The 18368-nt window shown below is 33.3% G+C and overlaps 1 protein-coding gene across 1 annotated transcript in view; it reads right to left on the reverse strand.

Moving 5' to 3' along the window:
* The window catches only part of LOC110031832 (uncharacterized protein slr0889-like), a gene marked incomplete at its 3' end in the record, with an annotated part of 69302 nt that extends 53596 nt beyond the window's left edge, over window positions 1-15706 (reverse strand). Inside the window, 2 exon segments of the mRNA XM_020735246.1 lie at window positions 1738-1932; window positions 15289-15706. Coding sequence (XP_020590905.1) covers window positions 1738-1932; window positions 15289-15612 — 519 coding nt within the window. The 5' untranslated portion in view covers window positions 15613-15706.
* Window positions 15707-18368: the final 2662 nt, after the last annotated feature.

Raw genomic sequence — 18368 nt, forward strand, 5'->3', positions numbered from 1 at the left:
GCAGCATAGCGTCTCATTTTCCCAACAAAGGCTTTGACTAACTCTGATACCAAGTAACATCATTCTAGGGTTCCTTTATGTATGATAGAACACTGAAAAGGCGTTCAGAACGTAGGATTGATGTCGTGAGTAGGATGATGGATGACACCTGATAATTAGCATAATCTATGACAGAACAGCAAACCAGGCGCGAAAAAAAGGTGGTTCTGCTATAGACAAACAAGAGGAACGTCATCATCAGCTCTCCAGCTCAAAACAGAGAACAAACATTGAATCAGTGAGGTGCGGTCAGCGAGAAGGATCCACCACTTGTTCCTTAGCAAGCTACAGACACCCCACTTACGAATGAAAGAGACTGTAGCACTCCGAAGAGCGGGAAAATCATAGAAAAACTCAAAATATATAGAACCAAGCGGAATATCCAAATCCTGAATACAACATATATAAAGCTCCCCTAAGAAAAATAACATATTTAGAAACTAGAGAAATAAGAAGAATCAGAAAGAACAGCAAAGGAAGAAAATTTGTTTATGACCAAAGAATGTAAATAAAATAAAATAGTAAAAGTACTACATGTGTGGTCAGCTGGACTCCCTCAGAAAGAACCACATACCGTGAAACAGTAATAAGAGGGAATACCCGCATCGCACATGAAATAACGTATCTCGCATCACTTATAATGTGGTTAAAGGTGTTCACACCTCCTAGAAGATGTGAGAGAATTCATGGGATATGTAAGTTGTGAGAGGGGTAAAAAAAGATTGCGTGTGAATGACGGCGAGATAGCAAACTGAAAGAGAAACCAGGGAGAGCCTGCATGCTATAGGGAGGATTCTGGCATCTGAGGAGAGATCTATTAATTCTTCCCTAGCTCTGATAACATGTAGAATTTAGAGTAAAAGCTCCTACTTTATCATTAAGCAAATAACAAATATATATACAGATTGGACAAACCCTCACACAATAGAGGGAAAATTCAAATCATTGTGATAAAAAGAAAAGAAAAAAATAATAGATAATTAAGGGAGAATAATTTCTCCCCCTCAAATATAATAATGAACCCACACTTTCCTAAAGCGCATATACATATCAACAAGTTCTGATATTTTTTTTCCCGTGAAAGATTGTTTTAAAGTTAAAACAAAATTTGTAAACATAGCCTATGGATGGATCAAACATTGTCCATCCGGCAACATAAGAAAACTGTCATCATCATTAGCTTTATCCCAACTATTCGAGATTGATTTTATGAATCTTTATTTTGCATTATGATGGCTGTTACAATAGGTGTAGAACATATTCTTCACAAATCTTTATAAACAATTTCTATGTATTTTATCTTAGATTTCTGTATTTTCCTCCATATCCTATAATTCTAATTTTATTTATCAGTCTAATTATACATTTTCTGCCAATTCTGTGTATATTTCCAAGCCACCTAAGACATAGCCTTCAAATAAGTAGATGTAGCCATAATGTTGACTGCTTTCAAGCCCTAAACCCTATCCTCACCTAGCATATTCACACCTCCAACATGCTTAGAAACACAAACAGAGAAGAAACAACACTTTCCATCATTGCGATGATTGTCATTACTCCTCCGCAAGTTCATAGACAAGGAAATCTAGGAAAGGTAATCACATAAAGAAGTGAACAAAAAAAGGTTAAGAGTAATTCAGCCTGTTCTATGTAAACGCGCGCATATATGTAAGTTAATTGGATAAAATAGTGACAAACCTGTGCAATTGAAGCAGATCCAACTGGTTGAATATCAAATCGTTCAAATACTTCATGAAAGTTTTTTCCTAATTCCTCCTCAACCATTTGCTGAACTACTTTAACTGGCGTTTCAGGAGCTCTGTCATACAAAGTGACAAGTCTTCTCACCCATGCTGCTGGGGCCAAATCTGGTTTACCAAAGATTTGTGCAGCCTGATACATATTCCATAAAAATTATTCTTCTGTAAACTGTGTGATGTATTTCTTCAAACACTGATCAAATAAAATATTAAGCTTCAAACCTAAGAGCATATTAATCCAAATAAAAACAAATCGTCGGATCAAAAGAAACCCTAAAGTTATATTCTACATAAATCTCAAAAGATTAACAAGGTTCATACTCACAAGCAGGCAAACCACACGCAACCACAACTACATAACGCCTAATGAATAGTCACACTAACTGGCACTAGTGATTCCACATAACTAGGGCTAATGGCACCAAAATGGGATTGATCATTTCAAAATATACAAACATCTAAATAAAAAACAGCTAATAATCCATCTAATTTTTTTATGCTACTCTCCAAACGAAAATTATGAGAAAAAAAAATTTGTAGTTTATAAAATCGGCAAGATATGTTTCTTCATCAAAAGCTACGATGCAAAAGCATGAATTAGATAACAAAAGCTACGTTTGATCAAGCAGCCGTCATATCAAAACCCTTAACTAATGCAACCCAATTGCCATACCATAGGAAACAGGATTAATGAACCTATATGGTAAATTAAGTTCTAAAAATCATGAATTCTTACGGCGATGTTTCATTGTCATATAGAGGCCAGTTTTCTGTTTCTCAAATGCAAAATACTTGAGTTAATATATTCTGTCAAACATTGAAGCAAATTGTATGATAACTTCAATGTTCATGTAGCATGACATGAAAATATTCAAGAAAATTAAATGGAATCAAATAACTAATATTTACTAGTAGTATATCAGTGAAAGATGTCAGTAAGCAGAACAGTGAAAATCTCCAGGAAGCAGAACAGCCCCCACAGGGTTTTGTGTGGATTGGGAAGAATTTCTTATTTAAAAGCCAAAATATGAAAATAAAAAAATTGTGCGTCATAGATTGGGCCCTCTTTCCAAGAAACATTGTCTATGTGAAAAGCATTTCTAAAAGTAATAAGCTAAGGCGTTTCATACAGCCATGTGCATTTGATGTATAGGAGTCTGACAAATGCTTTGAAAATTTTAAACCAGCTGATATTTGAAGTGCAAGAAAACTATCCGTCGGGTAATTGAAGGCCTTTTATTATGATTGTTTTGTTATGAAGAAGTTCCTATGGAGAAAAGAATGAAGTTGTACGAGACAAGTTAGAAATACAATTATGTTGAATATAACTTGAAATCTACAGTTAAAGGTGGTGTAGTTTGGAAAAAGACTTTAGTTTAGATGTCATTTTTGATGAAGCTGTCTAAATTTTGAGAAAAATAGACTCAATTCTGAATAAGCTCGATGCCTTTTCCCTTCGCTTTCATTCCATTAAATCGCTTTCATTCCATTAAATAATAATGTTACAATCTATTTTAGGTAAAAAATATTCTGCATAATCTATTTTAGGTAACTTAATAATATATATTCTCAATCTAAATATTTAGCTAAAAGGGAAATAAATTAGAATAAAAATATTGGAAATAATTTAAATAAGGAAGCTCCTAATTATAGAAAACTCATAATGTAGCTGCTTGATTTCCGTTCTTCGTGATTGACATTCTCCTCAAATTTATGTTGATTGATCAAGAAGCATCAATTCGCCAACAAGAAACTGATAACACTGTCGGGACCAACAATCAGGACCAACAATCTTCAAGCCGTGAGTATCGAAGCCGAAAGTCCCAAAACCGAGAATGTCGAAGCCTCAGTGACAACTCCTGAACCTAATATGAAAACCATAACATGATTTGAAACCATAACATGATTTGAGCAAAGAAAAGCAAGAAATCCTTTATCATTGTCGTCCATAAATTTGATTCATAGCCACAAGAAGGATCCGTTTTATGCTACCGATCATAGCCTACAAATAGGATCCAGTTACACGATCCAGATGTTATTAATCATAGCCTACAATTAGAATCCGCGTCCTGATCCAGATGCTACCGATCATAGCCTACAATTAGGATCCAGTTACACGATCCAGATGCTATCGATCATAGCCTACAAGTAGGATTTGAGTGTTGATCCAGATGCTATTGATCATAGCACACAAATAGGATCCAGTTACACAATCTAAATGCTACTGATTTTTCCTGCGACGATGAGGACGATCGAGGGCGATTTGTTCCCTGATCTTCACGCCAAAAGTATTGAATCCTAGATATCGAAGTTGAGATGTCGAAGCCGTGAGTGTTGAAGCCGTGAGTGTTCAAGACGTGAGTGCCAAAGCTGAAGCCAGACGATCTAGGAAGGAGTTGAATCTTTCAAGAAGTATTCGGATGAAGACTTAATGGAAGTAGTTGAAGGCGGAAAAAGCAGTCTAAAACGGCGTCGAACACAGTTGACGAAACAGGCGATGAAGCAGCGAAGAAGCAATTGAAGATGCCAAGATCACGATCCCGTCGTTGGTTTCCTGAGGGAGATAAGGGTGTCGGTCGAGCCTCGCACACACGCAAAGCAGGGACGACTGAGGGACTCGGTGCACACTGCGTTCCCTTCGCTGATTTATGGAGAGAGATGAGGGTGTTGTACTTGCGAGGGCTAGGGCAGAATAGAGGAGAAATCAGATCACTGTAAGCCGACGATCCCGTCATTACCTTCTTATATGCTCTAATCGCCACTATATCGCTCCACAGAAGATGGTTTGAAGGAAAGAGGAGGCGTTGGAGTCGTGCGAATCGACAGAGTAACAGGAGTTTCGAATCTCTTCATACACTACGATTCCCTCGCTGCTTTGCTCACTGCGCTCGAATTTGGGAGCTCTCTCCTCCGTAGTATCACGCGGTCTCCGTGTTGTGAGAGTCTAACCAGACCCTGCGATCAGTTCCCTGTGCTGTGAGAGGGTCGAGGCGGCAAAGTGGTGCGACTAGAGCAGAAGCAGACGAACAAAGATGAAGGAAAGGAAATAGTTCTTCCCGGTCCCGCAAGAAGGCCGGTGGGAAGGGAGTCTTGACGGTCATCCAACGACTATCGGTGGTTATGGCAAAATTTTGGCTCTGATACCATGTCAAAGTTTTGAGAAAAATAGGTTGGTTTCTGAATAGGCTCGATGTCTTTTCCCTTTTCTTTCATTCCATTAAATAATAATCTTACAATTTATTTTATTTACAAAACATTCGGCATAATCTATTTTAGGTAACCTAATAATACATATTCTTAATCTAAATATTTAGCTAAAAGGGAAATAAATCATAAAAAGGACGTTGGAAATAATTTAAATGAGGAAGCTCCAAATTATAGAAAACTCCTAATGTAGCTGCCTGATTTTCGTCCTTCCTGATTGACAGTAGCAACTGCATTAAGAAAATATAGATGACAATTGAAAAGGTAAGATTGCTGCCATTACTGATTTTGCTTAAAAACCAACACAGTCAAGTGCAAATGGTGAGAAAGTTTCATCAATTTCAAACTCTTAATTATCTCCTGAGATTTTCTCCTGGTCTAATGCCAAAGAAAATGAGGAGTTTGAATGGTGTCTATCAAAGGTGTAATATTTGCATTATTGGGCCTGAAACTTTAGAAGAAACAAGAAATAAAACATGGCGTACGAAAGGACATAAAGAAAGACATTTTAGACATCAAAAGAAACAAAACATGGGGATTTTAACAAACCAAAATATAAGAATATTGTCAGAGTAAAATGGTTCCCATAGAAAATGCATTTATATATGGTAAAGTACAACATTAATAGTTCCCGTAGAAAATAAAACGATAAGAAAAACCTCCTAATGAATATTTATAGTTCATTCTTTGTACAAGAGAAGAGGTGTATACACACACACACACATCTCCAAAAGGCATTATAAAATATAAATAAAAAAAGGAAAAATTAAGAAAGGGCTATAAAGAATCACACGAATTCACTCCAATGGCCATAGAGATATTGATCCAACATAATAAGGCATTAATCTGTATGACTTAAGAATTTTGCTATGATTAGCGAGTGAGTGAACCCACTGTGGAAGAGAGGGAGATCCAACACTCCCTCGCAAACAAGATGGTAGAGATCTACCATTCAAATTATGCCTATAATATTCTGAATGTAAGGCTATAAAATTCTTTGGTGAATATTATAATGTCCTATTTCTGTAACCAAAGAGAGGAAACAAGAAAACCAAGGAAATGGAGACGATGAGTCAAGGAGAGACGAATCGAGAGGGTCGGATAGCCGAAGAAAATGGAGATGAATCGAATAGTTGGGAAGTTGAAACAACGGGATTGAAAACCTAAGTGACGATTTCGCTTATAAAACGATGCAGCCAAGGTGAGATTCACTTACCTGGGAGTTGAGTGACATGCAAAAAAGAGAGCGACGGCGCGGGAAATGTCCTAGCTGGCAACCAAGAGGCTTGAGGAAGTATCGACGTCGAGGTCGAGCATCGAAAAAGATGGCGTCGATGACAAGCAGAGGAGTCGACGTCGAGACGACAAGCAGGATGGGAGCGGAGCTATGCATACAACAAAAATGTTGTGCCTTACTTCAAGAGAAGAAGATGTAGGAAGAAGGTCAAGCTCTGACGAGAGGAGGGAGGTGAACCTCCCGTCGCTACTGCCGTGTGAAGGAAAGAGACGGTCGTTTTCATTCGCACGCAGAGGAGAAGGGAATGGCTTGCGTGTGAGAAAAAGGTTTCGACCGAGGTAAGCTTTAATAAATTAAAGTTAATTGATTTAATAATAAAATTAATATATATATATATGGGAGAGGGTGATTGAACATAGGTTAAGACGTATTACAAAGATTTCTCATAATGAATTTAGATATATGTCGGGCAGGTCTACCATGGAAGCTATACATTTATTGAGAGGTTTGATGGAGAAGTTCAGAAAGAATAAGGAGAACTTACATATGATTTTATTGATTTAAAAGAAAGCTTATGATAAGGTTTCAAAATATATCCTTTGGAGAGTTCTAGAGAAGAAAGGCGTTGATGTGACTCATATTCAAGTCATTAAAGATATGTATACTAGAGTTGTTACTTGTGTTCGAACTGGAGGATTGATCGAATATTTTCCTATTTCAGTAGGATTACATCAAGGATCGGCTTTAAGCTCATATCTTTTTTGCGTTAATTATGGATACTCTTACTGGACATTTACAAGAGGATGTACCTTAGTGTATTTTTTTCACTGGTGATATCCTTCTCATGGATAAGACTAGAGAGAGCTCAGAAAAAACTTAAATTATAGAGGTCTACATTGGAGTCTAGAGGCATTCATTTGAGTACAACTAAAATTGAATACATGGAATGTAATTATAGTTGTAGTAGCTCTAGTGACAATTGTAACTATGGGTGGGTGATCAAATTATTAAAAGGTGTGAACACTTTAGATATCTAAAGAGGTCTATTATTCAAAGTGATGGTGATATAAATGGGAATGTTATTAGTAGAATTCAAGTTGATTGGTTAAAGTGGAGGAATGTTGTTCAAAGTGATGGAGATATAAATGGGAATGTTATTAGTAGAATTCAAGTTGAACGGTTGAAGTGGAGTAATGTAGCGGGCCCATCATGTGATAGAAAAGTACTGTTTAAACTTAGAAAATTTTTATAAGATGGAGGTGAGACATGCAATACTTTATGGCACAAAATATTGCTTGCAAAAGAGAAGCATAAAATCAAGCAAATTTTTGCTAAGATGAGAATGCTTAGAAAGAAGAGAGACTTTACCCTTAGAGAAAAAAAAATGAAAAATGAATATATCTGTGATAGGGTTGGTGTAGCTTCAGTGACGGACAAAATTAGAGAGTTGCCTTAGATGGTTTGGTCACATTAAACGCCAACCATCTGATGATCCGATTAGGAGACTAGATGTTTTAGATTTGACTTATGTTAAGGAATGCAGAGGTAGACCTAGAAAGACATGGGCATATTGCATAAAAAATGATTTTAATTATTAGAATTAAATGAAAATATGACACTCAATAGGATGCAATGGAAAAAAAGGATTCATGTAGCCGACCCCACTTAGTGGGATAAAGGTTTGTTGTTATTGTTGTTGTTATTATATATATATATATATATGTATATATATATATATATATATGTATATATATATATATATGTATATATGTGTGAGGTCCCGTGTCATACATAGATATATATCTATATATATATATATATATATATATATATATATAATAAAATAATTAGTGGGATTGCATAAAGTAAAATATGAAAATTTTATACAAAAATAATTTAAGGTTAATAGTTAATTAAAATAATAATTAATTTAAAGTTTGCTAATATAAATACCATGTTTATGTTAGGTTTCTAATTTTTAAAAGAGTTGATGTCAAAGCAAATTCAAACATGAATTAAACAATATTGAGGTGAGTACTCATACTTCTAATCTATGGTAATATTTCGGTTTTTCTCCACTAGTATGCATGAGTAGATAATGATACTTGCACAAACTTATTTTTTATATTCTTTCCTTTATTGGATATATTGTTATGAATGTATGTAAATATTGATTATCATGCATAGATGTATGTTAGATATAATATATTGAATTGAATGTGATAAACACATGAAAGATACGTTTATATTGATTGTTTATTTGTGTATGTTTGATTATAATAGAGTCATACATTTATAGTCCTAGTATGAGAACACTAAGATATTTGTACACATATATGGAAAAAAATATTGATATTGAAATACCTTAAATGGTACAATTTCAGATGGTACTTCTGTGATAGTTTTACAGATATAAAATGATATTGATATAGGAAGATTTATTGAATAGTATCTTAAATGTTTATATTAATTTATTAAAAGCTTGATTGACATGTATATTATTTTTTTCCTCTAGTATTAATGTAGTTTAAAAGTATAAATACTCACTGGCTTGTTTAGCTCACTGGTGGTTTTTTAAACTAATTTTTTAGATTAATTAAGCGATTAATGATTAGTATTAGAAGAGATAATGTTTATAGAAGGCGTGAACAATCATTCACGAGATAATTTTAAATATATTACTTTAATTTAATTTGATTAGTGATTTTTTCATTTGTTAAATTGTGGATGAATATAGAAAATTTAATTCCCATTGTCCAACTGCATGTTCCCATCTTGGCTAATTCCAAATCCGGGGTCGGGTCGTCGATTGATTCCTTACAGACACACTATGGAGTGCAAAGTAACCCACTTTCCAATTTCTCTATTATGAAGTGTATGAAGTGTGTATTAACATCAACATGCATGGTAAAATTATGTTTTATTGTATTGTGTACAACAATAATGGTCGATTTGTTGACATACTATATTTTCATAATTCTATCCACTTGATTTTTAATACCTCCAATATGGTTGACTTATAAAAGCTCACAAATCCCTTAAACCATGGTTGTGAACTTAGCTTCAATACTTGAACTTGAAAGCATGAGTTATTTCTTGCTCCTCTAAGTTAAGAGAGTTACTTTGTATACTACCCCAAAGTGAAAATTATATTCAATGATAATCCAAAATATTCCACCTATGTGTATCCCTTAATTTATAAGATATCATATATTTTATATATAGTTTCTTCATAGGCATAATTTAACAACCAAAATAAGCCATTATCCCACTAAGTGGGATGGACTACATGAATCATTTTTCTTCATTGTGTCCTATTGAGTGTCATATTTTCATTTAATTCTAATAAACTAAGATCATTTTTATACAATATGCCCAAATCTTTTTAAGTCTACCTTTACTTTTTTTAATATAAATAAAATCTAAAAAAAAATCTACTCTCCTAATCGGGTCATCAGATGGTTGACATTTAATGTGACCAAAGTATCCAATGCGACTTTCTCTAATCTTGTTTGCCACTAGAGCCCTCCAACCCTTTCATGGATCTATTCATTTTGCATTTATCTCTAAATGTAAAGCCACCCATCCACCTAAGCATTCTTATCACAGCAACAACTAACTTAATTTTACCCTTATCTTTAACAGGCCATCATTCTGCATATAAAACATTGCAAGTTTCGCCACCATCTTATAAAACTTTCCTTCAAGTCTAAGCGGTAGTTTTTATCACATAATAGGTCTAATGTATTCCTCCACTTTAACCATCAAACTTGAATTCTACTAATAACATCTCCATCTATCAACATCACTTTGAACAATAGCCCTGAGATATCTAAAATATTCACTCCTTTTAATGACTTGATCACCCATTGTTATAATCCCTCCACTAGATCTACTATTAAAATTACATTCCATGTATTCAATTTTAGATCAACTCAAACGAAAGTCTTTAGACTCTAAAGTCAACCTTCATAATTCAATTTTTCTTCTGAACTCTCTCTAGTCTTATTCACAAGAAAGAAATCATCAGTGAAAAGCATACACCAAGGTACATCCTCCTGTAAATGTACAGTAAGAACATCCATAATTAAAATAAAAAAAATATAGGCTTAAAACCAATTAATGATGTAATCCAATCAAATATAAAAATAATTGGTCTTGTATTTTAACACAAAAAATAGCTCTAGTATACATATCTTTAACGACTTAAATAATAATCATTATCTTTTTAGAACTCTCTAAAGTACTTCTCTTGAATTAAATAAGCTTTTTCTAAATCAACAAAAATCATATACAGATCATCCTTACTCTATGTATACTTGTCCATCAAACCTCTCAATAAATGTATAGCCTCTATACATACTTGTCCATCAAACCTCTCAATAAATGAATAGCCTCTATAGTAGACTTGTCCGGCATGAACCCAAATAATTTTGAAAAATGTTTGTATCACGTCGTATCATATGTTCAGTCACTCTCTCCCATAACATTATTGTATGACACATTAAATTAATTCCTCCATAATTTGTACAATCTATTGCATCCCTTTTATTCTTAAAAATAGAAACTAAATGGTTCTTTTTTCATTTATCAGGCATCTTAGTAATTTTTAAAATAATATTAAAAAGTTTAATAAACCATCAAATCTCCAAAATATTTTCACACTTCTATTAGAATATCGTCAAGTCCTATTATTTTTCAAACTTCATTTTCTCTAAAGTTGCCTTAATATGATGGTAGAAATAAAAAAATTTATTATTATTTATAATATTAAGATTATTAAAGTAGATCATATTTTTACAACTTTCATTAAAACAATTTATCAAAATATCTCAATCATCTATGTTGAATATATTTATTCTAAAAAAATATTTTTTTTATAATTTTTATACACTTTACTTGAATTAAATCTTTGATTTTTTTATCTTTTTATTTAACTAGTTTACACATATTTTTTATTCACTTTAATATCTAATTTTATGATAAAGATCACTAAACGTACAATCTAAACATCAGAAATTATTCCCTTAAACTCTGCACGAGTCATCCTATTATTTTTCAATTCTCCAAATCTTTACATCTAAACTAATTTCTATAACAAAACATCTTATCTATTTTTTTCTTGCACATTATTATTTCACCACCAATTATTTTTATTCATAAGAATTTTTTTATTCTTCAAGTACATCTTTTGCAACTTGTTTAATAATACTCGTTATTTTATCTCACATAATATTAACTTCTTCATGAGCATCTTAAATCTTAACATCTTAAAATTTACTCATAAAAATAACTTTATTTATATCTTTAACTACCCTGATTTAATTCTGTGATAATATTTCATTGTATTTTTTATCTTTCAACCTTACATCTTAAAATTCGAGATTCAAAACTAACAATCAATGTTGAATACTTAAATTTTCACTTAGAATTACCTCATAATCCTTACAATCTCAACGATATATTTTAATCATAAGAAAATAATCAATTTATTTTTTATTAGATCCATTCTTATAAGCAAAAATATGTTCATCTCTTTTATTGAATAAAATATTAATAATAAGAGAATTGTAAGCCGAAGCAAAACCTAATATAACTCTACTTTATTCAGTTGTTATCTCAATGTCATAGCCACTATGAATACTTCTAAAATTTTCTACCACTTTACCAACATGCCAATTTAAATCTCTTCCAACAACTTTTTTTTTTCACGAGGTATCCCTCGTATTAATTCTTCTAGCTTATTCCAAAGTTTTTATTTTAAACATATATACAAACCTACTTAGAGAGAATAAACATTTATAACATTAAAAATCTTAGTATAAATAACAATCTTCAGAGCTTAATTATATCTCTAATACTATTAATTTTTATAAATTTCAAACTCTTATCTATAATTACATTTGCATCATTTCTAATATGACTCCTACTTGAATACCAAGTTTAAAATCTAATCTCTCAATTGTCTTAGTATTTTTTCTAAAACATTTAATTTTTTTAATACATAAGATATTTATCTTCATATGAACCATAATATCTATTAATTTCATTAATTTACCTGTGATAGTACATATATTCTAAATTTCTCTCATATTATTAATTTCATGAACTAACTTCTTTTCTAGCATTCAATAATAATGTGAAATCTCTTACCTATTTAACATTACAAGTGAGTGGTGGTGTGGCAGTTCTTGCACACTTTTCATTATATTCAAGTCATGCAATGCGTCGCTTCCAAGTGACGCCCTAACATTGCATGATGATTTAAAGAATTTATGTCATAATTTTCCAAAAAAAATTTATGTTGTCTGTCAACTACCTAATACAACCCTCTACTTTTCACATCTAGGATTTAGGTCATGTTAATGACAGTGTTCATGGGCATAATTTAATATATCTAAAAATTTTATAGGTGACTTGAAGGCATGATTCTTTAGTTTTGTGCAAAAATTGACTAACATGACCTATTATGAATATAATGTTAAGACAGGTGAGACAAATAGATTAATTTTCATAATAACCTTTAAATTTATCTCATATATGCATTACTTACCTCTTCATTAATATACAACTTTTTATCCTAATTCAATTAAAAGTTCACATAGCTTGCACTCTGTTATCTTCACTTTTTTCAGTAGATTTATAGCATATTAGGTTTGCAGAAAATTATCCCCTGCATAGATTGAGCTACATATGTTATTTATATGGAGTCTGATTGTGTTAATCAATTGTTCACTCAAAACTCACAATTTCAATGATCAAACTTGATGGTGAGTTTGTCGAGGGGTACAAAGGATGTCCCCATATATTGGATTCTGAGGAGGCATTAAGCAGCACCCCGAGGTTGAGCAAGCAGCGCCAAGAAAAGCTCCAGTGCCCAAAAGACAACGCAGTAGTGCTCAATCCAGGTCCTGAACCTGAGAGCACGACACTGCAACGCCCCAGCCCTATTTGTAGAACCACCGCGCCGCTATTACGGTACCCTAGCGCCAGTAACCAACTACTTTCTTATTCAACCTATATGAGAGAAAATACTTCATTTATAGAAGGACAAATTTATTGACTTAAAATTTGGATTTAAATTTGGTCAAATTCATTGTTAAGTCCTACTAAGAACTCAAAGTTTCACTCCCTCTTCATGAATTATTTCAAGATTACTGCATTCTCACAGCACGGCAGCTTGATATATTGTAGTAATCCCAACTTCAACCAACAAACATTCATACCAATAAAATATCCAATGATAGGAAGTTTACTTCTTTTAATAATTGTAAGTTTTATTTTGATATCATAGATGAATGGAATATCTTTCACCTTCGAGTAAATTTAATTAACTACATCCCAAACCTCTTTTGTGATTGAGAAGAACATAAACAACTTATTGTTCTCTAGTAGCATAGCATTCTGAAATCAACAACTTCTCAAACTATATATTTTAGGTCTTTAGGCTTTGAATGTAGATCCACAAGGAATTGAACCTTTTCCTTTTTTTTTTAAGAAATGTCTTCATGATTCGAGACCATTTAAGATAGTTTGTCTTCCACTCGAGCAATAGGATACATGAAATCCCAAGAGTTTCTCCCTTCCTTTATTTATGATTGATTCCTTGGAAGGAAAGTAAAAAATCTATACATAATGAATAAAAAATTAATCAAGGTATGAAATGGAAACCCTAACCAATAATATTGAAAAAAAAATCCTATCCTCACTCTGATACCATGTTAAATATAAACCAATAAAGAAAAAACTTACAAATTTAGAGAAAGAGAATAATATTGAAAAAAAAAATCCTATCCTCACTCTGATACCATTTTAAATATAAACCAATAAAGAAAAAACTTACAAATTTTTATTGCTCGTTCTTTGTATAAAAGATGACGTTTTTTTACATCTACAAGAGGTATTATAAAAAAAAAGAATAAAACAAGACAAAAAAAGGGAAAACATTGAGAAGGAGCTGGCAGCCCTAAAGAAAAGCACACAGATTGCAATCTGAAAAATATTGACAAATTAATTAAATGGTTTAAAAGTTAAAAGATTAAATCCTAAATGGTAAAGCAAAAGCTAATGATCAAAAATTTTATGCATTTAAAAATTTAGATTGCTTTCATGGGACATCAATGTCAGTTATATATTCAGATCACTATATGACTTTAACTTAATAGGAAGACCGGCATACATATCATTTTCTTTTCATTAAGTTAATAATAGAAGTGTAACCATCCTAATGGGCAGTTGAAAACTAATTTTGTTGTCATTTAAATCATTCAGATATATATGACTAAAAGAATAAATAATGTATATCATAAATGGGGCCACACCAGAGCAATGTATGTTATTTTATCATTAGTTTTTAGAAACTTATGGCTCTTTCTAATTAATAGATGTGGAAAAAAAATTAATTTACAAGAATTAATGAATTAATAATTGTAATTCACACCCAACTGAACATCTCTCCTCTTCTTCCCTCTACCTGGTCTGCTCTTACCGTAACAAAAAAAAGGATACACAAACTCTTGCTTTTAACCGCCCCTCAGACATGTACAGCACCCTAATTCCCGTATTTCCTCCCTCATCTCGCTGGCAAACCCCTTTGCCGTCGCTTAGCCTACATCACCCACTCTGCTCTCTCGCCTGCCCCTGTTTCCTTAGTCTGCTCCAGCAAATCCTACATCATCTCCTATATATCGAAGGAGAGTTTATCAAAGTGACATAAACCAAAAAAATATATACAAGGTGTAAGACTCGATTTCCTCTCATTCTTTGCTCTATAGTTCCTCTTGCTGCAGGCTTTTACGCTCAACCAAACATTGAGCAACCCCAAAAAAAGAAGCGAAATCCAAAAGCATTCCCTCCCTGGCTGCATTTTCAGGAAAGGGAACATCAATAGAAACAAAGTAACCCCGATGTTTCTTCCTACGAAAATAGTCCTCGGCACTTACCACACCAAGAAAGCTCGTTATTCATAAGAAACAATTCAATGCAAATAAACTCCAAGAAAACAAAGAAACCTAAAGACAACTGCAATCATGGCTTCCACTCGATTACCTTGAGAAAAAGACCACCGAGGTCGGAGCAGAGGAAGTACATCTTCTCAGCGGCGATCTCATGCTGCCTCTCCCACATGGCCTCCTGCTCGCCGGCATCCTTGACTAACCTCGTTCGGAGCTGGCAGACCTTATAGCCGGCATAGATGTCGGCAGCCTGAACCCAAAACTGGAGCGAGCGCTCAAATGGTTTCCACCGCTCCGAAAACTTCTCCTTGAGCGACATTCTATCCTTTGAGGCGAAGCAAGTCCCCCCAAAAATGAAAGAGAGCCTCTCTGCCACACATAAAGCAAACAATCCTGGGGCGATGAACACATATGACATCTATTTCGTGGGGTAGTTGCGGTCCTCGATGGATCTGTCCGACAGAGGAATGTTGGATTGGTGGTGTGTTGCTTTTGTTGGAAGAAGGGCTTAAGGTTGTCTGTAAATCTCAGAAGATCAAAAAATTACTTAATAATCGGACTGTTGTGTAATTAATTTTCCACCGGCATTTCGTAAATCAGCCATTTTTGTCAAAAAATTTTCTCTGCGGAATCCGATTATTTTTGAATTACTTCCAGATTATTTTTGTGTTATTTTTAATAATTTTGAAATAACTTACGGTCCTTATTTTTTAATTATTTTTGAGTTATTTCAGGATTATTAAAAATAACCCTGAAATAACCTGAAAATAACTCAGGAATAACCTGCACCGCACGCAGAGGTTGGTCAAACGTCCGGACAGAAAATGTGCGCCATTTTTTTAGGCTTATTTATTTTGATGAAAAAATTTGAGGTGAAAAAATAATATACTTTATTGAAAGATAAATGTAAGACTCTGCATATTAGTTGGAAATAAAGAAGAATCTTAATGTGGAGAGCTCAAACACTTATCCTACCCCCGTTAGGAAAAAAAAAGGTAAATATAATTATTTGGATAAACTCATTACAAATGCATGAATTTATTTTTTTTAAATTTGGATAAGTACATCATAAAAATTAAGGTTGTTAAAACAAGATCGGAATGGCCTGTCGAACCAGTCGAATAGTTAACCGGAAGAGCAACCGGTCCGGACGCTAGGGATAATTGGATTTTTGAAAAAATGGAATTTGACCGTTGAAAACTGGGGTCGAACTGGTGAGTCGTTGAACCGGTCATGATTTTCAGAAAACTGCTTGATTGTCACTTAGCAAAATCATAACCCTTGATTTCTAAATTGAACGAATCAGGCTAATAAGGCATTTTTTAGTTCAAAATATTTGGCGAAAAGAGGGCTTTTCTTCTTTCGTGTTTCTTGGTTGTGTGTATTTGAGAGGGAGAGGAGGTCGAAGGGGTGAAGCTCGATGGTGGCTCGATCGTCGTTGCATGCAGGTGATCCCTAGGGCCAAGACAATGTCGTGAGGCTCCCTCACACTCGCTTCAATCACGATTCCCAAAATGCATGTGCAGCTAGGTTGAGGTAATTTTATTTAGGTTTTTTTTTTTTTTTTTTTTTTGAGATGTTAAGGCCTTTTTTTTATAATTAGGTGGAAGAAAGAAATACGAAAGTTATTATATATTTTTAATAGAAGCTGTAATTATATTTGAGGTGATCATTGTTTTTTTTCTACATAAAGCTAATATTTTATTTTGGCTTATTAATTTATTATACAAAAAAATGTGACTAATTTTTATAGATAAAGTTGTGCGACTAAAATGTAGCATTGATTTAGAGGAATGTAGTGTTTTGTTTTATCCTTCTACTTGGATAGTGATATTTGATGTTATAAGAGAAATACAAAGAAGTGGTTGTGGTTGTGGCTTTCAAATTTCGTTAAGTTTACTTTTAGATTATCAAATTTTGAAGGCAGGAAACGTATATGAGACTTCAAAGAAAGATTAACGTGTTTTTGGCTACAAATTTGAGGTTAGTCATTCAAATATTAAATATGTTTATATTTAAATTTATTGAATTTATTTTTATGTGTGTTATATGTTTTATAACGCAATTTTGATAATTTTAGTTAGAGTTCGCAAGCAATATAACATTATTATGTATTTATGTCACATTAATTATTTGTTATAATTATTATTCTATTTGGTTTGACGCCCGGTTCTACCCTGCCAAACCAATGAACCGTAAATCTTTCCTTCTTCTGGTTTGATGTCCAGCCTGATTTTCACAACCTTATTTATTTATTTTATTAACTTGTTTTTGAAGAAAATAATTAGTTATGAATATGTTGAATAAATTAGCAAAGACTTTCAGCTCGTTGCTTGGATAAAATTTTCATTGATTTAATATAATTCTTTTTTAATATAGCTTGAATGTTATGAATATGATATATTTTTGAATAAATTAGCAAAGATGATCTAAATAGCATTATTCAGAGCTATGTATGTAATTATCCCAATTAGTCATTTAAACTATAAGAAAATATATCTTTTAGAATTCAAGGCATTGTAAGTAGGTCCTTAAACGAGCCGAGCCTGAGCGAGCACTGCCTCAGCTCTTGTTTGGCCCGTTCGAACTTGGCTCATGAACAGTGTGTTCGTGTTCGGCTCGAATAACATATTATTGGTCATGTTCGGCTCGAAATTGACTCGAGCTATTCTGGTAGTATTAGAGTTGTATTGTGGTGTTATTGGCGCGGAACTATGGTGTTATTGTGGTAGTATTGGGGTAATATTGTGGTGTTGTTGTGAGTTGCGACTGTGTGATTGTAGGGGTTGCGACGGCAGTGTTATTGTGGTAGTATTATGATAATATTGTTATTAACGTGGAACTGTGGTGTTATTGCGGGGTAGTTGCGGCGGTAGTGTTATTGTGGTAGTATTATGGTAATATTGTGATGTTATTAACGTGGAACTGTGGTGTTATTGCGGGGTTGCGGAGGTATTATTGGAGAAGTTGTGACGGCGGTGTAAATGTTATTGTGGCAGTATTGGGGTAGTATTATAGTTTTATTGGGGCAGAATCATGGTGTTGTTGTGGGGTTGTGGTAGTGTTATTGGAGGAGTTGCTGTTGTTGTGTTATTGTGGTAGTATTGTGGTGTTATTGGTGCAGAGCCATGATATTATTTTGGGGTTGCGGCAGCTTTTTTTTAGGAGTTGCAA

The sequence above is a fragment of the Phalaenopsis equestris genome, unplaced genomic scaffold, assembly GCF_001263595.1.
Source record: "Phalaenopsis equestris unplaced genomic scaffold, ASM126359v1 Scaffold000848, whole genome shotgun sequence".
NCBI classification, from domain to species: domain Eukaryota; kingdom Viridiplantae; phylum Streptophyta; class Magnoliopsida; order Asparagales; family Orchidaceae; genus Phalaenopsis; species Phalaenopsis equestris.